This window comes from Pundamilia nyererei, unplaced genomic scaffold (assembly GCF_000239375.1).
Source record: "Pundamilia nyererei isolate P.nyererei 1_Seehausen unplaced genomic scaffold, PunNye1.0 scaffold00012, whole genome shotgun sequence".
Classification (NCBI taxonomy): Eukaryota; Metazoa; Chordata; class Actinopteri; order Cichliformes; family Cichlidae; genus Pundamilia; species Pundamilia nyererei.
The window spans coordinates 1,022,241-1,045,594 of NW_005187413.1; the positions used below are offsets into that span (position 1 = coordinate 1,022,241).

The following is a 23,354-nucleotide window of genomic DNA, read 5'->3' on the forward strand; positions in this document are numbered from 1 at the left end:
GGGGTGAATTGTAACTTGACCTAATTTCTCACATATGGAAGAAGAAGCAGAAATCTAAAACTGCTATTGGGAATACTTTATAGAAGTCCTCCTCCTAAATTGTACTGTACATATTATAGCCAATTTAAAAGCAGACTCCCTGCTTATTTTAGTTCTGCAGATATTTTTTTTTTTTTAGCAACTATCTATATGTAATTTGTCAATCAGGTTATTGTTTCCATTCTTCATAACATGACATATGCAAAAATGTGTTAATGCATACTTTGTTGGAAAAGGGACAGTCATCGCTGCATGTCTGAACCTCTGTGGATGAATCAGTGGTTAAATGAAACTAAATGGATGTACAGCAATATCCAGTGAGTGAAATTACTTTGTCACCAGTAGACTATTCATTACAGAAAGAGATGATTTGGCATAAGGTGCCTGTCATATTGAGAGGATTCTGGGAGGCGCTGAGAGAGTTGCATTTATTTAAAAAATGACTTTCCTGGTAGCGGTACTACAGACGATGACGAGCGATGACTAAGGCTGGAGATGAAAAAGAAGCTGCCTTTTCAAAGCTTTGGCACCACATATGATGGGCAAAGCAGAACACTGAACGCCGGAAGAAGGAGTCAGCGCTAATTACTTTATTGGTAGATAAGCATTTTTTTAACCTTCCTAGAAATTGAGGGTTTTGCTGAGTGTGCTATACTATTTTTGAACACTGGGGAGTACTGTCACAGTCTTATGTTTGGCCAGGAGATACCCCAGTTTGAATGCCTTGCTCAAAGATATTAGGATAGATTAACCGACAAACAATGTTTCAGACTGATTATAGTATCAGGATAGTTTTGCTCAGCTGCAGGAGTTTATTGGCACAGCTGCTGCCCGTGAATTAATCAGTTTCTTCTCATTTAAGCAGCAGTGTGATGGCACCTGGGTCCCTTGTACACATGCCTCTACCACAGTGATTGGTGCGCCCCGTTTACAGGCTATCTAACCTAACACCAAGATACATGACTGTTTGGTAAGATGGTCTTTGTACAGTTAGTGTATGTGCATAAAAAAGTAAAGCTGCCTCACTAACACAAGATTGTGTTTGTGGTTAGAGGACACTCGCAGTAACAGTCTTGTTACACTAGTTTGCACATGAAACGGAACAAGATGGGGTGATAAAGTGGTAGCCACCCCTCATCTCACTTTAAACGAGGATGTGACTGAGGCCAAAGATTATCTGACATCAAACTAGACATCCATCAGACCATGCATGTAGTCACAGCTGAGAGGTATTTAATTAGTATGAGCAGGCACTACTAATTAAGTCTACCATAAGTACTTATTTCTGCATTTCCCATATAAAGTTGTATTATTAGCCACAGTATGTAAGTACAGATTCTCACAGTATGTACAGTAGTATGTGCTTGTAAAGTGTGTCTCAGTTTTTCAAAATAAAACTAAAACTTGTACACTCAACAAAGTAGGGAATTTTTTATATTCATATTAGCAATTTAAGCAGAAGATAGATGTAATGTGGAGGTGTAAGGTGAATTTAAGGGAGTGACTGAGTGAGTATATTCGCAGGCTTTTATGGTGTTCGTTGGGCCTCATTAGCTGACCATCCTCCCAGGTCAGCCCAGTCTATTGATGTTGGCCAGGGGAGCATGTTGATCATGCATCATGCAATCTCTGTTTTAGCATATATACTGTATATTTAAATCAATACTGTATACAACAACAGCTCTCAGAGAGCACTAATTGGTAATATGGAAATCCATATGGACAGAGATTTTAAGATCTAGAGTGGTTTTGTGAAACTTTATGATGTCATTGTGACTTTGTAGGGCATCATATTGGAAACATAAAAAGTGCATTTTGCAGTTCTCACCAAGCCCTCTAATATGACATGATACCTTGATTACTTGATTCTTAAAAAAAAATGTCAATGTCATCATTGACCTTGAGTGCTAACAATGTTAGTCAAGGTCAAATGCTTAGCCAAACTAGGTACTCATGTTCCCCGAGGCCTAGTATATTGCTGTGAAGTTTGAAGACGCTCCATGAAAAACTGTGGGTAATATAACATTTTTACAGATTTTCAGATTTGATGTGATCTTTACCCGATTTTCAAGAAGATTAAATCAGCTCACATTTATATTGATCCCATCACACAAAACCTGAAAATTATATATTGAAAACTGTGCACACTAGACTGCTAACAAACTCCTTTCAGAGGGAGAAATATAGGTGCAGTTAAGGAGAATGAAATCAAAGCTTTTTCTTCTATGTACATGCCTTATCTGTTATCTCCTCTCAGGTGAAATGAAATGTCCCCGTGACCTGTGAAAAAGTTATTGATGAGCTGCCAATATTCTGATTAACCCTTTATATTGATTGAAAATCTCAGTTACAAAGATCTTCATTTGTCATTGGTTCATTAGTGAACTTGCTGCACTCTGGTTGACCTCCTCCTCCTCCAACATGATGAAAAGCCATATCGTTTTTGCAAGACTTGCCGAATACCTGTTTGGTCATTTATGAGCTGCCAAATATGATAATCTATGGATTCTACAAGATCTACAGTGGTACACTTTGGCACCAAAAAATCAGCAATAAATTGTTTTGTGTTAACTTTTACTTAACCAGGAGATTTTTTTTTCTTTTTTTTTTCCAATAATGTCCTGTGCCTCTAGGTTATGTAAGCTACAGGGTGTAATCATCTGTATCAGACTTGGTCTAGCACATCTCCCAGCATCCAGTTACTGTATCTTTTTTTCTTGTTTCCTTAAATCACTTTTAATGAGTGCCCAACACTTATGGCTACGAGCAAACCTCAAGCCGTGCTTTTTAGAAATAAGTTGGCATTTGTCATCAGCCATTAAATGTGACAATATTGTGAAACAGGTCAGGCCATCTTGGTAAGTTATTCTGTCTCATGTACAGTACACACTTCTCAAGTGGTTTTGCTACTGTTAACAGAGTTAAACCAAAGGAGCTGCCTGGGTAAGGCAATCAGAAGCAGGAAGTATTCTCACATCGGCAGCTTCAGAAGTCACATGGGCATTGTACTAGTTAGCATTTTCACTAGTGAAGAATTCTTTTAAGCTTTAAACTCAGTCATGATTCACTACTCATTCACTCGCTCATGTATATTTATGCAGCTTTTTGTTCCATGAACTGTGCATGCATTTCAAAGGAAGCTGAAAATTTGAAGTTCTATACTATTGTGCATAAGAAAACAGTAGGGACAGTATCAAATACCATTTAATGTCTACACTAAATTTTTTTATTGGCATGCACAAAGTAGTACCAAACACAGTGTATGTTGTATTTAATAAAGGAAAGTATTGACTTTTAATTAAGGGGATTATTACGAAGTTATAAGGTCACGTAATCAACAAAGTAATACAATTCATCCTGTCATGAGCAATTTGATTGTATTTGTTGTTAAGATCTTCTAATGTGGGCGAACATCATATACTACAAACACTTAATAATAATAATAGTGGATTGCATTTATATAGCGCTTTCGGAGCTCTCAAAGCACTGTACAATTCCACCATTCATTCACTCTCACATTCACACACTACAGTTGTAGCCACAGCTGCCCTGGGGCAGACTGACAGAGGCGATGCTGCCATATCGCGCCATTGGCCCCTCTGGCCAACACCAGTAGGTGGTAGGTGAAGTGTCTTGCCCAAGGACACAACGACCGAGACTGTCCGAGCCAGGGCTTGAACCGGCAACCTTCCGGTTACAAGACGAACTGCCAACTCTTTGAGCCACGATCGTGCACTCAAAACGCTTTATATAACATGCCTCATTGAATCATTCATACCAGAACTTTTTTCTATGCTTTTTCTACCCAAGTGCTTCCTGTCTAACATTCACACACATTCCAGAAAGAAACTTGGCGTTCAGTATGTTGCCCAAGGATACTTTAGCATGCAAACTGGAGCAACCAGGGATCGAACCATCTACCAGTGTATAACCTGCTCTACCTCCTGAGCTACAGCCAGCCCAAGTCCCTCTGTAAGACCAGCTAAACACTCACTGGATAAAAATACTAACAGAACCTCATTGAATCATTTCTTTCCATCCCTGTGGCTTCTGAGAAAAAGTGCTCAGTCTAGTGACATCAAGGAAGATATGAGGACACTGACGTCAGCATACGTATGCATTATTTACTTGAATACCACTTCCACACAAATCTAAGATTCTCATTGCTCTGATTTGAACATACTGGATGACTGTTTCTCATCTATAAGACATTTATTGTGTTAGAAGAACAAGCGATGTTATATTCAGCAAAAGGCTAGTTATTTTCCGATAGAAAGACAAAGAGAGACAGGAAGAAAAAATAATGTAAAGAGGCAGGGCCTCTTGGAAGAAGAAAAATATCTGTCAAGATGGCGAGTTACAAAAGAGAAGAAGCCCAAATTAAAAAGAACAAGACAGAGTTTGAGTGGCAGGATCGAGAGCTACAGAAAAGATAGAGATAAAATGAAGGGTTGGCAGCATCGATGAAATATGATAATGAAAGGGAGAAAAAAAGAAAGATGATTTATTTCTGCTCCTCCATACTGTAAGTACTCTGCCACTGAAGCAATTTAACAAAGTGATAAACAGCTTTCCAGAGAATTACACAACTCATATTTATCCTCGTTGTCTGACAGACCCCATACACTTAACTCTTTTTTTTACTCTTCGATACAAGCCAAAGCAGCTAAAGGAAGTTTATAAGACACTCACATGATAGAAAGAAATGTAAAATACTCAGTTTTTAATTATTTTTTACAATTTTATGTAATGCAAAGCATGTTTGATCACCATTAAAACTTTTTTCAATATTTACATAATTTTGTGTAAAATGCAAAGAACGGCAGAGTTTGTTATTTTATGAAATCCCTATGGTGGTAAAAACTCATATGGAAAAGATATATATAAATCTTATAAAGTTTGTATCTGTCTTGTCTGAAACTTGTATGAAAAGCATACAAGAGTGAAAACAGATATAAGATCCCTTGAAAAATCATATAATGAAACTTGTATGTTTTGGATACTTACTAAAACAATATATGAAAGTAATGAGAAAGTGGCCACTTTCATGAGTAAATCATATAAGTTTTTACTATTTCTTTTCCATATGGGAAGATTCATCCATTCGTTTTTGTCTGCTCTTACAGTTCCGGGTCATTGGGGGCGGAGCCTATGCCAGTTATGATAGGGTGAGAGTTTATCATAAAATATGTTTTTTTAATTACAGTTCTGTTGTTTTTACAAAACAAGCCCTATGAATGAAAACAAGTCCCATCCATTGGCCCCTTAATGCAGTGAGGTCAACCTGTACCCTTACCGGGAAAACAACCTCAAAGTATAATATTTCCACCTCCACGTGTGACTGTGGAGGTAGATAGTATTCACTTAATCCAAACACTGCTGGTTGAGTTAATGCCAAAGAGTTTGATTTTGATTTCATGTGACCACAGAACTTTATCCCAAACCATCTCTGTATCATTCGCCTGTACATGTTCCCTATGCTTGCAAGCATAGGGGACCTTGGGCGCCATTACCGGTGTAGTGTGTTACCAATGGTGACACACTACACACGAACAAGGCTCCTCCTGTGTAGTTTTGGGCTGATCCACAACCCCTTCTCATGATCATCCTCACCCCATGAGGCAAGATCTTGCATAGAGCTCCAGACTTAGAGCATTTGATGGTCATTTTATAGTTCTTCCATTTCCAAATATTCGCACCAACAGTTGTCACGTCCTCACTAAGCTCCTTGCTGATGGCCTTGTAGCCTATTTAACCCTTGTATAGGTCTATAATTTTGTTTCTGACATCATTTGACTTTGGTTGTGCCCATGGTGGTGGAGAGGTTGGACTGGAAGAAACTGACTCTGTGGACAGGTGTGCTTCATACACATGGTAAATGGACTGGTTCACACGCATTCATGCATTGGAGAGCAACTTGGAGTTAGTTTCTTGCCAAGGATATTTGGCATGTAGACTGGAGCAGACAGGTATTAAACCACCAACCTTCTGATTAGTAGGTGACCTGCTCCACCACCCAAGACTTCAGGAGGATCAGGAGGATCTGTAATTTAATGACTGATTAATTGCAATCTGTGTGCCATGTGGGCACAGACTGGATTCTTGCCCACTGGAGCCAGAATTCAAATACTTATTTCACTCAATTGCAGGCAAATAAATTTATAACTATTGACTTTTTGGGTTTTTTATTGTTTTTTTTTTTATGAAAATACTTTGTCCTATCAGTGTTTTTTCATCTAGTACATCTGTTTTGACTCTAACCTGATAGTTTTTTTTATTTTTTTAACTGATCAAAAAGGAAAAAAATCTCGCAGTTTACTACATGCAAAACTTTGCAGTCTTGTAGCCACTGTACTAGTGACTACAGCATCCCAACATGTTCTGACTGTTACTCTAATGATTAGCAGTTTAAAGATTTTTGACTTGCAAAGTTACCATAAGGCAAAACATGCAGTAAGTACCATTGGAGTTTAGTGTATTAGCATCCCAGCATTTGCTAATTGGTAGAAAAGTGGATGTTCAGTGCTAAAGACTGTACTGGACCTGAGGTGCAGTACAATGCAGAACAATACATGTGCAGAAACCAAAAAACATTGTCCTCATTAAGATAAAAAGTTAAAAAGACAACTTTTTAAGTTTAAAAAACTGATTAGTTTCAGGTAATCAAACAGGTCCTTGTACAATCTGAAAAGGAAGCATAATAAAGTCAGATATGGTGTAGGATTATCTTATCAGACTAGTGTCTGAACCAGTATAACATTTCTATCCAGCACATTATCAGTGATAATATCTTGATCAAATCAATGGCAGTGCAAGAACCCTTTTTCTACTTACAAGCGATGACTGGACAGTTTTCTTGTGTTGCTGCAGGGAGAATAAATCACTTTAAGGAGCACCAATTTTGTTGGTCCTTTCAATGAAATAAATTTAACATGATTTTGGCTAGTTCTTTGATAAAGGACTCACACGCGCATACAAAAAGCCCTTGTGTAAGCACTCACTCTCACATCCACACAAGAGAGTCTTCTAACCTCTATTACAGCTGGCACTATGGTGATTTGTTCCCGCCAAGGTCTATATTAGAACCGCAGGGCAGTGAAGAGGAATAACTGGTCCAGAATGGAAGCAGAGGCTCTAACAAGCACTTTTTTTAAAAGCAAGAAAATGCCTGAGCAAGGACTTTTGAAAATAGACTCTGAAGAATCAAGTATAACAATGAAATTAGAAAGAAATGGTCCAAAGTTGAGTTAGATCTATATTAGAATTATTTTATACGGACACTAGAGGTCATTTTTAAGGAAACCTTCTCCAAAATATTATAAAGTATTTTACACATCATAACTTAGAGTTGACCTGAAAAAGCACATTTCCTTTTTTACAAGTAGTAACAATCCCAAAACTTATTTTCAAAGTATATTTTCTTGTACCAGCTAATCCAAGCTCACTCTGATATTCTAACAGCTGTTACAGTTTTAAAATTTCATAACGCCAGATGACAAATTGTCTTGTTTTTAATGGATTATTGATAATCTACTGTGTGCACCCCTGGTTTGTCTAAAAATAAAAAAGGACCCAGTAAATAAGGATGTATAGAAAAAGACAGGTTGCATATGTTATCATTAAACAAAAAGCCTAACATCTGTGTTACTTTCTTTTCTTTAGTTAGTCCTCTATCACAGTAAAATGAATTATCTTTCAACATTTTGACAGAAATGTGGATAAAAAAGAATTGTGGATACTTTTTGTTCTGATAAACTAGCGTAATATCACTACAAAAGTCTTCGTGTCCTTAAGGTGCTGTTGGAGAGAAAATTCTTGGTGGTAAACTGATTCTTGGGGGATTGTAAATGGCGATTAATAGATGTTTAAATATAATTAATTAATTTTGAAATGAATGCTTTCAATTATATGAAAAGAGACCACAAATCCCCAGAGCTGCAAACAGAATTTGGAACACTACTGAGAAAATATCCATGAGCATATCTTTGTACAGTGATGGACTATTTTCTACTCACAAAATCTCTCCCAATGAGAGGACATCATATTAGATTCAGTGCATGTAACATACATCTTTACAGCAACTACTAATATTCATTACAGAAACATGTTCCATAGAAAATTCAGTTAGAGCCAGTGAACATCTTTACACTCAGTTACTTAGTGTAGATGCAACACTTCTGCAAGAACAGAGACAAAAAGCGTTGGATAATCTGAGCTTAGTTGATCCAATAATAGCATCAGATAATTTTCTAAGCTTTTCGCTATGTAGCTTAATTTTATTAGCATTATGATACCAAACAAACGGATTGTAAATGTTACTGCTAAAATTCTGAGACATCAGTAGGTGGAGCACGTGTTTATCTTCATGCGGTTTCATGAAAAGGGCTCTTTCGTGAGCATTTCAAATTTAAGAAATTCGAGTAAAACTAAATGAAAGCGGTGGCTGTGATATATTTTCTCTTAAGTGTTCACAAATTAAAGCATCAGAAGGGGGAGGTCATGAGGAGGGGAGGTGGGGTGGTTGTGCTGGTAGCTGTAGCCTTAATTTAAATTTATCAGATACGAGAGTGGCAATAAATCTCATCTAGCACTCAAATAAGAACATTTGCCAAATGTTATGGCCTTGACCACTGTCACCCACCCATCTGCTTAACCTCTTCTGTGTTTTCATGATATGTAGATCCTGCTGTGCAGTCCTTGAACCATGATTGGACCCAAGTGCCAATTAGTCTGCTTCCAGGATTCATTCGACCCTGATTGGAAAGGCAACCCGTCCAGCTCACCAATCAGCAAACTCACCTTGTTGCTGACATCTAATTTAAGGGAAGCACTGATGTCATTCGGGCAGTGCTGTGATATAATGTGAGCAGCCTGCCTCTGAGACTCCTGTAGTTCACTGTGTATTCGTCTTTACTGTGCAGATTCTGTTTGGTAGTAATTTGAAGTGAGTTAACACTATGCAGATGTAGTTCAAAGCTGTTTAACTGGTTGTTTTTCTAAAGAGTTTGTTTCATTGAATCATATTACTGCCAATTTATTCTGATTTCAGGACCCTTGTTTTTACTTTTGCAGTTTTGTCTCTTCTTTTTAGTAGCCATTACTGTTTTATTGTTCTTCGCTTTACAGTGTTATGTTTCCTTTAGCCGAGCTAAGAAACGACAAGGACTGAAACGTTTTCTATGAGGACAGAAAAAGTGCATGTTTCCTCAAAAATTATGAATTTTCAGATATCAATTGTTGTCCTCCCTTAAAAAGCTGCTTAAGTGTATACACAAGAGCTGTTTTATTTGCCAGAAAAAGGACATAGTGTAAAATATATTTTGCTGACACATTTAATGTATGTGTCTTCCAAAAATCTCTTTGGAAATATGATAATAACACAGAAAACACAACAAAATACAGCTGTAGTGAAAAAAAAATATACAGATGTTGGACTAATTTAGTTTCTAATTCAAATTCAGTTTTATTTATATATATATCGCCAAATCATAACAACAGTCATGTCATTGTGCTTTGTTGTGAGGTAGACACCCTACAATAATAAAGAGAAAACACCAAGCATCAGTAAGCAAGCACTTGGCAAAGGTGGAAAGGAAAAACCCCTTTTTAACAGGAAGAAACCTCTGACAAACCTGGCTCATTTGCTGTAACCAGTTAGGGGTAAGGAAGGGAAACAAGGGTATGGGAAATCAAGATTTCCACTCACTAAGATGCTTTAAAATAATAAATCTGTCATTAATTCCTTTTCTTTTTCTACAATATATTGAATTATTTGAGTGAGAGGTTTTATTTAGACCCAGAATGGGTCTAAGCACTGACTGTGGTGTCTGCAACATCTCGCAAAAATGATGTTCAAGCAACAAAAATAAAATCCAAGTTGCTATAACTCATAGCTAGTTTTTGACAGCACGGAAGATGGGCATAATGTCAGAAAACAGAGAGGTGAAGAGTCAGGTCACTGCACAGGAAGAAAGGACTGACAAAAGAGGAAAAGGAGCGGGAAGAAATTATGACAGGTGAGAGCAGGAGGTGAAGGAGACAGCAGAAAATTAGAGGCAATGATGGCTGAAAAGAGATGAGGGAAGACAATGAAACATGATGATAAAAGAGAAGAACGAAAGGAAGAAGAGTCCAAAAACAAATTGGACAAAGGGGGAAACTATGAAGTAGGAAAAGTATTTTTTTTACTTAATATTTCTATTTAACTCATTAAAGGTTCTAGTAATCACAGCAGTTTACCAGGAGCCTGAGCAGGAAGTGGTGATTTTAACCTGTCATGAGAGAGAATGGGAGGTGGCTGTCAAAGCTCGTCGGATCAACACATTCAAATTGCCTCTCGGTGGCTTCCTGTCATTACCACACAAAGCACGGCTGTTAACAGGCTGTGGCATTAAGAATGAAATCTCACTCTCATTCATTATGTAACGGTATGTTTGGAGAGGAATCGCAGAGGCTGTCTCGTCTGGCTTTGTCTCCACTTGAAACCCACGTCAACTTGACTTCCTGCTCTCAGGCTGTCACAATGCAGCCTGTCAAGCCAGTCAGGCATCATTCAGACCTTCATTTCATTTCTGTACTCGTCTTACGTACTTTTTTTCTACCTTTCCCTAATTCTTTGGCTTTCTTGTTATTTTTACTCCTTGCTTGGATCCCTGCATCTCGTCCTAGTGTCTGAGTCCAGCCCCTATTTGGAACTATGTCAGTCTGAAATCTGAAGGGGTATTTAAAAGGAGATCAGTTATTTTAAGCACCCCCAGTGAGTTAGTTGCCAGTGTAAATGGTGTCTGGAAAGCACAAATTCTACAATAGGGTCCAGCATAGAAATCGATTTATTTCATCAATTATCTAGTATCACTGAAAACAAGAACGCTTCAGAGTGCCAGATGGTTCTAGCTCGCTGTCAGCAAGTAATCCATTCATTTGCAGGCCTGCTACACCAAGAGAATGCTTTTTGCAATAAATATAAGCCGCAATATCTGATAGCTAGTCGCTCATGTTTTATTAGAACCTCATGAGTTGCTGCCTGCTTTAAAGGTCAGCTGCATTCACATCACATTTGCCTAACATACTGCTGAATGAGGAATCGGGCAGCTGTTTAAACTACATTTTATGCTACAATTTGCAGAATGCATGCAAATACAGAGCTGCTCTTGGCCAGATGCACTGATATGACAAAATCTTTTACATTTCTACACAACTAAGTTTCCATTTACACTTGGGATCATTTTAATCACTGGGTGAATTAAATTAAAAGATTTTTTATTTTGGGTGTGATTTTTCACAAAGGTTGAACTGTGCAGGTGGATAACTTAGTAGTAGCAGGACACATTTTCAGTGAACCCATTGCTAGCAAATTCAGTATCAACACTATGCATCTGCACACGTAACAAATGCTTGACTTGATCTGAGCTTGTGCTTATGTCACACAGATTGAATATGAGTGCTGTTAGGTCTTTTGGAGTCCATTAAAACACAAAATAACAAACAAAAAATGTTTTTGTTTTTCAATGGATGTTGGTTTCTGTTTGGATCTACACAACCAGACAATACTGCCAGTAACACAACATAAGGAAGCAAGAAGGACACACAAAGGATGCGGAGTAAGAGCTGGTAAATGGCTGAAACAGGAAACCTTTGCCAATAATGCAACACATGCGCACAGTAGGGGGCTCTGTTCTGTGGTGGGTGGCATAGCTATTCGTTATTATAGTAAAGATGGTGGTGTGTGCTTTTTCTTTTATTTTCAATTAGAATTGCATTTGTTTTGTGCTTTGGATGCTGATCGTGATGTGAAAATAAAGAAACCATAATGCTGTGCAGCTGAGTAGTACTAGCGTGAGCTGTAGGAAAAAACTTACCATCCCTTTTAAGCTTTTTTTCCCCTTTTTTATTTAATATTAAAAAAAAAAATTCAAATTTCACTCAGACTGAGCTGGTGATCCGAGGTCCCCTTTACTGCCCAAATAATTACTCTTAGGCATTTCATTAATGTCTTTCAAGCAGTAACAATCGTCTCTAAAAGGACCTTGCCATTTCCTTGATTTCCATTTTGCTTTGTGTTCAATCTGAATAAGGCTTCAAAGAAATTCAAACTGTCTTCTACAAAGCAGTGAGCGACATTCGGCACAGAGAATTTGCCAACATTAGATCTTCGTCTCCTCGCAGCTCTTTCATTCCCATTGGTGTGAAAAGAGACGAGCTGCTGGTTTGTTAAAGAGGATGTCATATTGCATTATAATCTCCGGGTAAGAAATGCATCAAACCTTCCCCTGCCATGTGGCGCTGCTGACGTGCTTTTGTACCCCGTGGAGAGAAACACTGTGTTAAAGCAACAACTCGATCTCTGTTCCCGCATCAGACTAAAACACACCTAAGAACACACTCCCTGCTGCCATATTGCTCAGTATAACAAATGAACACCTGCAGCCTTTACCTCCCTCCCTCCAGCCCCTCCTCCTTGCCCTCCCTATAGAATAGACCTCCTTTCCTGGCAGTCCATTTTTTTTACTCTTGACTTTTCTGGGTCGTCTCTCTAGCTTAGAAGCACACCAGAGACCTCTCTGCTTTTTCTGTCCTTCTCCTCAGTTCTTCCGCTACTAATTCATATCTTTGGCATCTTTCTTTCAGTTATTTTCATAAAGAATACTACTGCACAGACTTTGCCTTATTTTGACTTGGAAATATTTTGCTCTTTTCCTTAATCTCTCCACTGCCTTCTCTTCATACACTTGGCCTCTGTGTGACTTCACAGCAGAACAGAAGAAGAAAACGAGTTGTTATTCAATGAAGGGGAGCAGGGGAAGGAGGAAAAGAAAAAAACAAGAGATGCAAGAAGGAAGAGAGCATGAAAGATTTAACTTCTTTTTAAAGCAAGAAGGGAAAAGGAGACCTATTGTGCTATTGTACTTTTTTTCAGTCTTACCTTCTTCGTCCCTCCTCATGCTCTTCTTTTCACCTTTACCACTTTTGTCCTATTCCTCCGTATCTATCGCCAGCTGATGTTTGACTGATATCCTCTTTCTTCATGTCATTTTTCCATCCTGCTTCTTTTCTTTACTCGCTCCACTTATGCTCATCATACATAAGTCCCAACTCCCTTCCTCTCAATTTCCCTTCATGTCATTCTGCTCACTCTCTCTCTCCTGATTTGCAGAAGGCTAATGTCCCAGATCCTCCTTTTAGAAGTGACATCTCGTCTAGCTGCTTTATGAAGCCATAATACCTGATGCACATTCGTACTTCACACACACACACATTTAACACTTTCATTTCTAACTAAAAGGTAGTTCTTTTAATGTTTCTATAGGAAATCTGGATTCTGCAGTTTAAATAAATAGACACTAACACGTGTCCTCGCAGAGGAGCAGTCCAAGTGTAAACCTGTACATAATCCTGCTGTTAATCTTCAGATTTCATCCTAAATTAGCTAAGTAAGGGATAAAATCACCACTTTGGAAGATTTTCCTAATTTCCTTCTCCTTATGAGAACATTTTGTTCCCACAAGCAAAGAATTACTGCAGCACACACACTCACACAATGAAATATAAAGTCAATTAATCTCCCAGTACAGCAGCACCAGGAGCGCCTGTTCTGTTTCTATTAGAGATTTTTTTTTCTCTATCTGATTAATGGCAGGATTAGAGTGAACGAGAACAAGTCTGAGAGGAAAAAAAGTGTTCTCCCTAAAACACTTAAACATTATTGTTTTCATTTTCATTTTACATTCAAAGAAAAAGAGAACTTGTCTCTGCTGGTTGTATTTTTTGTGCACAGCATTTTTTTTTAAAATCAGATAGACAAAAAAAAATCTAGTTTTGGACTCTGGAAAATAAAACTGGACCGCATTCATATTGTCCTAGCCTTATTTACTACTTAAAGTACTTGCAGCTGTTAATTGGACAAGCAGGGCTAGTACAAAGAAATTTGCAGGATCAATCAGGGGCTGAACAACACAACAGTGTAGAGAACACAATAACATGCAATTTCAAATAAGATAAAATGGCTCAACTTGGGGGATGGCAAAATGGTAAATGGTAAATGGCCTGTATTTATATAGCGCCTTACTAGTCCCTAAGGACCCCAAAGCGCTTTACATATCCAGTCATCCACCCATTCACACACACATTCACACACTGGTGATGGCAAGCTACATTGTAGCCACAGCCACAAAATACAATACAGTATCACACAATGTATTATAGAATAAGAAAAACATGCAATAGCACCAGACTAGTGACCTCATAGGTCGTCTCTTATTGCTGATTAAGTGATACATTGTATGACAGTGTGTGTGTTCAATAAAGTGTTTAGCGTATCGCCAGTGGGACTTCTGAGTTTAACACATTTTTGGTTTGCAAAAGCTAAATGCAGCGTTTTAGGTAGATGAATATGCAAGGGACAAGTCTTTTGTTACCAGAAAATAGCTGGTTTCCTTTTTTAGTCTGAGCAGTACTGAGCAGACTTTGGTGGCCTACAGATAGACAGTCCACATGGACAACAAAAGATGGATTGCATATGCCAGGATCTTAAAACTACTGACTATTGTCTGTGTGTCTAATTTTATGTTTATCTTCATAAACTCGGACTGGCGGAGGAATAAAAGGACTTGTCCTCTGATATCGGCTGACTCTCAAAAGAGGCAACTTTTTTTTTTTTTTTTAAAAAAAGCATTTTGAATTTTAGACTCACTTTACATGGAGGCTAACTCTGAAAAGCCAACAGAAAGCAAATATATAAAGTAGATCACTCAGAAACACCAGCCACAGCTATGGATATTTAGATGATGTTTACTTTATACAGATGATTTCTAAAAATCCACAAATGTAATTTAAATAATTTACTGACAATAAGACTAATATTTTTTACTTACAATTTAAGGACATTACATTGATTTTTTTTACTGATTGTGTTTCTCTGTATCTTTCACACATTACCAGTGTGCGTCTCTGGGTTTTGGACCCTGTCCCGTGCTGATGGATAGGATGTTGTGTTATATGAGATCATATTTGCAACTGACACAAATTAAAGCTTGTTGGAAAATAAATAAATAAATAAGCTCAGACACATCACTTATCCAATAAAGTAAAGATATGAGGCTTTCCATTTCAATTCAACCATCTCACAAGTTCTTTAGGCTCAATTGTTCAGCTTTTTGCATGAAGCATTTTTCATGGAATAATATCGAGTGCTGCTATGAATGCCTTTACTTTTACTTTCCAGTGATGATACTTATCCCACTTATGGTAGACACTCAGGTGCAGTTTTGTAGGAAGATTTGACAAAAACATATCATAGAAGAGGCACAACAATTAGTTTCTGCATCCACTGAAGGGGGAATCAGCTCAGAATAAAATGCAGCAACGCATACTGAGAAGCTTTCATTAATTACATCGCTGAATTGGAGCATTTCTCACTATGTTATCACTCTCGTCACTTTCCTTTAAAAAGCACAGCTGAGTGCAACAAGAGGACATTCGGCAGCAAAGTGTGTAAAGTCAGAACCAGAAGGAGAAAATAAGAAAGTGGCATTTGCGCTTTACGGCATAAAGTTACTTCTGGAATAAACTCCATTACTGTGAGATTCACTGTTCCCTGGGACGTTGGTTCAAACAGATGATAGGGGAAAATGCATGCACTGATGACTGGCTTTCATATTTTACATTAACGTAATCCTGGAGAATCAACTCAGCTGTCAGTCTGTCACCTAAATGGTGAAACCTGACACCTGAATTGCTAATAACACATGCATGGCCTACATAAGGCTGTGTGTCATCAGCTGGGGCATGTACTGTAAGCATGAATTCCTTTATTGTTGTTTATTTTTTAACTATCAGGGAGTACATAAACTCTATTTACATGAATCACAGCTCATTTCCCACTTATTTGGTCAATTAAAAGGCTTACAATTAAGGATCAGTCGTCCTTTTTTTTACCAACCTACAACTGTTCTGCTTTTCCCAATTATGTGGTGGCTGTTTCATTTTAACAGGGACCTATTATTATGGAGTTGAAAATAATCCTTATTTATCTTATACTGGGTTGTAGTGTGGCCCCTGAGTTGGTTTGCCAGCCTGGAGGTGCTTTAGCTCATTTCCTGTTAAGACCACTTTCTTTTAAAGCAGTTTTTTCTCCTGAGTGAGCAGAAAAAACTGTCTCAAACAGAACATTTAGAAAAGTTTGAATCCAGGGTACTTGTACATACCCTGAGCTCAGTACTTAAACCTTCCCCATGTTTACACCACCATTTTATCAGTATATTGTATATGTCCGTCTTCTATTTGTTCAGCTACTCCTTTTAGGGGTTTGCACAGCGTGTCTTCATCTCACCTCTTCACACCTTCCATTTCTCTCAGAATCCTCCTCTGTCACACCAACCCTCCAAATGTCCTTCTCAGTGGTTGTCCTATTCTCCTGCCTGGCAGCTCCATATTCAACATCCTTTGTGCAACATATCCACTATTCCTCCTCTGCACAGGTCCAAGTCAACGTGCCCTAGACTCGCCCCTCTAAAATATGCTCATTTCTAATCCTGTCCATTCTTATCAGTCACAAGAAAAATCTCCAGCTGTGCCTCCTGTCTTCCTGTTAGTGCCACCGTCTCCAAACTGTAAGTCATAGCAGGTCTCACTACCATCTTGTAAATTTCCCGGTTATTCCTGCTGCGATCCTTCTGGAACAAATCACTCCTGATACTCATCGCTACCCTCGTCACCCTGTCTACACTCTCTTTTTCACCTCTCTTGTGCACTGTCTACTGCTTTAGGAGGTGAACTCCAGGTATTTAAACGCAGTCACCCTTACTACCTGTTTTCCTTTCTGTTTCACTGCTACATCTGTCTCCCTCTCACTCATACACATATTCTGTCTTGCATTATTCACCTTTACTCCTCTTCTCTTGAGTGCATACCTCCACTTTTCCAGGCTCTCTTTCACCTTCTCCCTACTCTCACTGCAGATCACACTGTGATCCTAGTCCACAGAAACTCCTGCTTGACCTCATTTATCAACCTGTCCATCAACACTGCAAACACGAAGATGCTCAGAGCCAGTCCCAAATGTAATCCCACCCCTCCCTCCTCTGACCCATCTGTCACTCCTACTACACACACCTCACCACTGTCGCACTGTCCTCATGACCTGCTACAGCCTCACATACTTATCTGTAATTCCTGACTTCCTCATAAAATGCCACTCTTCCTCTCTCTTATGCTTTTTGTAGATCCACAAAGACACAGTGTAGCTCCATCTGACCTTCTGCATATTTCCCTATCAGCATTCTCAAAGCAAACATCATCATCGCTGCTCCTTCCTGGCATGAATCCATGCTGCTGCCCACTGATTGTCACCTTAATCATGTGATGTAATTTTGAGGTTTCCATATTGTGTCACCTCTATTTAACAGTAAAAGGTAAATATTATATCTGTCATATGTAATACTTATTCAGAGCTCAATCTAATCCCAATATAATAAATTACATTTTTAATATTACACACAGGATAAACATTACTGACCAAATACAGAGTGCAAATATACTCCAAAACAAGGCAGTGGTGTGCTGTCAGTGACCAAGCTAAGCAAACAAACAAGCAGGACACAGGTCAATTTGCAGAAGTGTTAAGAAATACTTCCATGAATAAAATGGATGTGTTTTAGCTATAAAACACACTCAAGCCAAGCAATTTCTTCTCCTCATCTGACCGTCAAAACAAGTAGTTGTGATGGCTTCCAAAATCCTACAATTGCTTTTAGCAGTTCTTTTAAAGTAAATTTAAATCCAGCACAGCAGTGAGATGTACCCTTGCAGATAGGGCTACTGTCTTGCCTTGCTTCTACTTTTTCACCTGTTCTTTCTTATTGTTGTTAGAACAGTACCCTCCTTCCTGTGCTGTCAGAGAAGCATATTTGAATTGAGCTGAAATGAAGCGAGAGAGAGGACAAATGAAACAAAGAGAGCAAGGGAAGGGGAAAAAGGAAGGGGAAGGGAAACAAGAAGTCAAGCGATTAAAAGGCAATTTAAGGTGGAAAGACAGAGCTAACCTGCAAACAGGATTTCAAAACTGCAGAGTGAAAATGGCTCAGGGAGGGAGTGAAGGCTTGAGAGAGCATGTGAGAGAGACAATGAGACAGAAAACGGGAGAGAGAGAATTAACCTGCAATCAGGCCTCTATTTAGCTGCAGTCAGCCACAATCAGCAGCCATATTAGCATTTAATTAGATGGAGAGCCACAAACCACGGCCTGTCGCTTCGCTCTGATTACCTCACACACTGCTTTCATGTTCCTGTGTGTGCGCGCTTGTGTCTTGAGGCTTACCTGCGTATTTGCTCATACAGCATACCTACGATCACAAATGCCTGTACATATAAATTTGTTTGTCTAGACATGGGAATACGTCTATTTGTCAATGCATGAGTGCTCATAGAAGAGCGTGCTTGTGCTGGTAAGAGACTGAGCTTTCCCGTGCAGTGCTTACACCATGAAATGACTGCTTGAGTATTAGTTTTGATTCATCCTGAATACCATTCTACATGTACAATGAGATTGTGGGTGCTCCACACCAACTGTGCCTGAATAAAATATAAAAAGTAGACAGCAGGAATAAATAACAAACAGGAGAAAGATAAACAATCAAGAGGAATATATACAAAAAAATAGGAGAAAGACAGACATTAGAGAACAAAAAATAGTTGCAAAGTTCTTAAAAGTAGTGCAAAGAAAAGTCTGAATAGAGTCCCTATGTCAGAGGCCTGAGTCATGGGGTTACTCATACCATGGCTCAGATTGGTGAGGTGGGTGGGATGTGGGGGGATAGTGTTTGTTAACAGTCTGAATGCCCCAGGGGAAGAACCTGTTTGTGATCCTGGAGGTGTGGGACCTGATTGACCAGAGGGCAGCTGGTCAAACGGGTGGTGGGCGGGGTGTAAGGGTTCACCTGTGATTTTGGCACTGGTTTTCCTGACACACGGGGATTTGGCTATGGCCTCATGAGATGGCAGAGGGCAGCCAATTATTTTTTTTGGGTGGTGTTAGTTACCCTCTGCGTAGCCTTCCTGTTCTCAGTTGTGGCCCCTGCATACCAAACACCCAGGCAGCAGGAGAGCACGCTCTCCACTGAGGAGGGGAAGAAGGCCAGCAGCAGCTTCCGGTCCAAGTTATTCTTGGACCGGAAGTACAGCCACTGCTGGTCCTTCTCCAGGGTGTTGGTGTTGTGGGTCCAGGTGAAGTCAACAGAGATAACCACACTAATGTGTGTGTGTCTGTGTGCTCTTGAGCAGGCGCAGGTGTACACAATATTTCTAAAAACAGTCCTCTAAGCGCTGGTTTGGTTAGACACAGCTGCTGCATGTGTTGGTTTGAAAACTGCTATGATTTACTATGTAAATAATTATAACAGGTGGTCTCAGCCAATAATGGCTCATGTTCCAACTATTCCAATACTTCTAACTGTCTTTAAAATAAGAAAAATGCAGACTGCTGCCGTTTGAGCCTTTTATCTCTCCTGTATGATTTAGAAATGTCTGTGACACAAGAGCAGCATTTACACTTTTAAATTCACAGTTAAAATGTTCTTAAGGATGAACATTTTATACACATCTCTGTATATGGGCCAGCCTGTTATTTGATCTCACAGCTTTTAGATCTATGGCTATCTCTGCAATGTGTAGGTTTCCGCCACAACAATAAAAAGCACTTCTGCATGTGTGTGGACAACATCAATAAGAGGTTGTCATAAAATGTAACTCTAAAAGTTATTGCTTTTAGAGTTATATTTTAACAAATAGACCAAGTCTTCAAAACAGAGTAACACATAAATAATTTAAGACTTTTTAAAATTTTGATCTTCTGTGTTTTAAGAATGATTTGCACCAAACTTGTGTAGATTTTCAAAATCATTTGGCAATATATACTGTATGAACATATGGGATACATTTTAACATGACTTTTCTTAATAGTGTGGTAAAAACATGCATTATAACCAAACAAAGGTAATTTCATAAAGGTAATCAAGTCAATCAAACAGCCACAACAAGTGGATTGTAAGGAAGGTGTTTGTGTGTTTCTCACTGTTGTTTTTATGTTAACTGTGTGGAATTTGTTTTTTTTCAATTGCAATGAAAATTTTCTTATAAATTTTTTTATACATGAACATTGTGTTCCCCATTTACATTCTTTATACCAAAAATAAAAACCCCGGTGAAGCCAATTTACCAGGATTTTATATATATATATGTATCTCTTTAGATGGATTAAAAGCACTTTTGCCCTTTATGTCAATTCATTTCCACATATGTTGTTACCCTTGATACGATGCGTGGTTTCCTTTGGAAAGACAGTCATAACACAGTTTATCCACCACAGCTCATTGTCCTCCAATGTTACTTAACAAACAAACAACAGGAAACTGAAAAAAATGCATACTCTGCCAAATAATCCAGTATGAATTGGGCTCTAGAAAAGATACTAGTAATGCAGTTTTCTAGGCAGGATTAATACGACAGTGAATCAGAGGTTACGTAGTTTGCAATAATACCAGTTCAGGAGCAAAATACATTACATCATCTAATGCATCCAGTTTGAGGAATTACTTTATCCTACCAGCAATCTCATCAATGAAAGTGGATATAAGTGTGCATAGGCTTTGCTGTCTTTCTCCCTCTGCATAGTTGCAATGACAATCTGAACAATGAGAACCTGACAATGAAACCACAGAGGCATGAACGTACAGTATATGTGGTATACAGCGCAGAGACAAAAATATGCAACACATGATATACCAGAGAGCCACGCTCAGTCATAGACACACATACAGAGATGTAATGTCGATATCACTGGTAAAGATCTTCACTTCTTTTTATGCACTTAACATATCTGCTCTTCAAAGTGTTAGAATAGTAGAAAATGCACATTATCTACCCACAGTTCTGCTAAAAGTCCAACACAGTAATACCAGCTTACTCTCATACCTGACAGAATGTTTAAACTGACAATGACAACCAAAGCCACAAGAGTCTCTGCAGACATGACATATCCATATTTATAACTTTAGCGCCTCTAGTGGGGCAGATATAGACAGACAGTCTCAGAGCATGATTGCTTTTATTTTTAGTTGTTGTTCACTTTGTTTCAGTAAAATATTGATAGATAATAGTTCCTATTAAAGTAATATATTACTGTCTTTGTGGTTGTAGTGCTAGGCACTGCTCTCTTATGTGGTATTTTTAAATGACCTCCATCCACTATAAAAAAATGACTGATAAAATATTGAATATTAAAAATTGAAAAAAAAAAGGAAAAAACGACCTATTAGGTTTTAGATCAATGAACCCATGCTGAAAGGAGATTGTCCTTCAAGTTTACATAACTCACTGCCTAACAGACACAAATAATGTATCTTGGAGGCCTGTGTTTTATGAATTAATCCATCAGTCATGTTGATGTCCTTTGCAGGTTTGCGCATATGTGTGTGTGTTTCATTACCACTTACCTCCATCATCCTCATCAAAGGAGTTCATGCAGGGGAAGTAGATAGCGAGGGCCTCAAAGGACGCTGACAGGCTGATGCGGCTCTGCGACCTCTCCATGTAGAGGCCCGTCGTCGGGCCCGGGTCGGCCGGCTTGGCCAAGCGCGGCTGGGCATTTTTCACGCGGAGTACGGCTCGCGGCGTCTTGGATGGTTGTCAGCTGCCCCCCACGGCAGATCCACTTCACTCCAAAAAGAACAGTCAAATGAGAGCCCCAAGGCACTCACACCGACTTGAATCGGTGCAGAAAGTTACTTGCACTGACTGGTGGCACAAGTTGACATGAACTAAAGTTTTTGCTGTTCGTCTTTCTCTGTATGTGAAATTAATGTCCTCTGGTGCAAAAACATGATAGAAATCTGAAATGTGGAAAGATATACGTCAAGGTTGCTCACTTTTGATCAGGTAAATAGTTTCAAAGAATAATTATGGATCTATCTGTGACCGTGTGCTCCAGGGTTAGGTCTCTCTTTTCCTGTCATCTCTCCTCTAGTTATTGGCTTCTGGTTTGTTGATCCTCATGTGCATTGTCCTTTTCATGTCTCTCATGTCGTCAGAAGTCAAAATGAGAGTCAGGTGGAACTACTGACGGCACCCGATCTCACCTGCACCGTTAAAACGAGATCTTGCTCTTTGATTCACAGCAAAACTCCCTAAACTCTGCACTCTGCATGCCAGTCTAACATCCTCCTGTTTGTGCATTCAAAGCTCGAATTTCTTCCTTAGATCCCAGTGTAGAAAGGAAGATGTGGATGTGAGGAGACACTGATGGTGGAGGTGGTGCTGACGCCCAGCAACGTGTTGCTTTACGACTGAATCAAAGCTTTTGGTTCCTGTCGCTCAGCACTGTTAATTCCTTCCTCTTTGTACAGAGCAAAAGCATTTCTTTCAGACAGAGAAACTGACCACGAGATGCCAGGAGCTGTTCCCAGTCTGCTTCATTTCCAAGCCCAGAACATCAGTTGTAGCAGCAATTGCAAGTGAGGACAATCTGTTGCTTCTGCTCTGCTTTCAACTGTATTACAATTGATGTTCTGCCGTAAATGTTCTTAATTGTTTTCTGTCAGCAGTTGTCGACTTCGTCCTCCTCCGTCAGTCCTGTGCCGCTCTGATGCCGTGCCGATGCTCCACTGACTGTCTGCTCCAGAGACGGGAGAGGACAGAGAGAGAGAGAGAGTAAAAGAGATGTGTGAGCGAAAGAGAGAGAGAGACTGCACTGTTAAACAGCTTGTGTCTGACTGGACTCATTCACTGGCAAGCTGCATGGAGAGGGAGATGGAGGGGGGGGAATTGGAGGGGGAGGGAGGATGGATGAGAGGGGAAAGCAGAAACGGGGGGGAGAGACAGAGAGCAAGAAGGCAGGAAAAAGGCGGTGGGAGAGGGGACAGAGTGCAGACTGTTGCCTGCAGCCCAACCAATCAAAATGTGGATGAGGGAATATGGGTGTGGCTTGGGGATTGTCGAGGAGATGTAGGGCAGTACAAGTGCACATCGTCTCTCACTCGTTCTCCTTATGTTTCAGTAACCATTAACCTTTTTTTTTTTGAGAAAATATCACAAATGCATAAAAGAAGCCAGCAGTCACTTTTACAATGGTAAAAAAAATACATCTTTCTTTAATTTCCATACTGAAAGATGAAGCTGAGGTATGATATTATTTAGGATCTCAACCCTCCTAAAGTAATCCACAAAAACACATCTTCAAAATGGGTCAGTGGTTGTACTTTTATTTTCCCTTAGTGTTTTCATATCCGGAGAAACCCTTAGGCATTTCTATCTAACCAGCTGGACAC

The 23,354-nt window shown here is 39.1% G+C and overlaps 1 protein-coding gene across 1 annotated transcript in view; it reads right to left on the reverse strand.

Annotated features, from left to right (window-relative positions):
• Positions 1-22,724, reverse strand: part of rims4 (regulating synaptic membrane exocytosis 4) — a 46,957-nt gene extending 24,233 nt beyond the window's left edge. Inside the window, exon 1 of the mRNA XM_005724374.1 lies at positions 21,525-22,724. Coding sequence (XP_005724431.1) covers positions 21,525-21,621 — 97 coding nt within the window. The 5' untranslated portion in view covers positions 21,622-22,724. The remainder of the gene's footprint in view (positions 1-21,524) is intronic.
• Between the last annotated feature and the right edge of the window lie 630 nt (positions 22,725-23,354).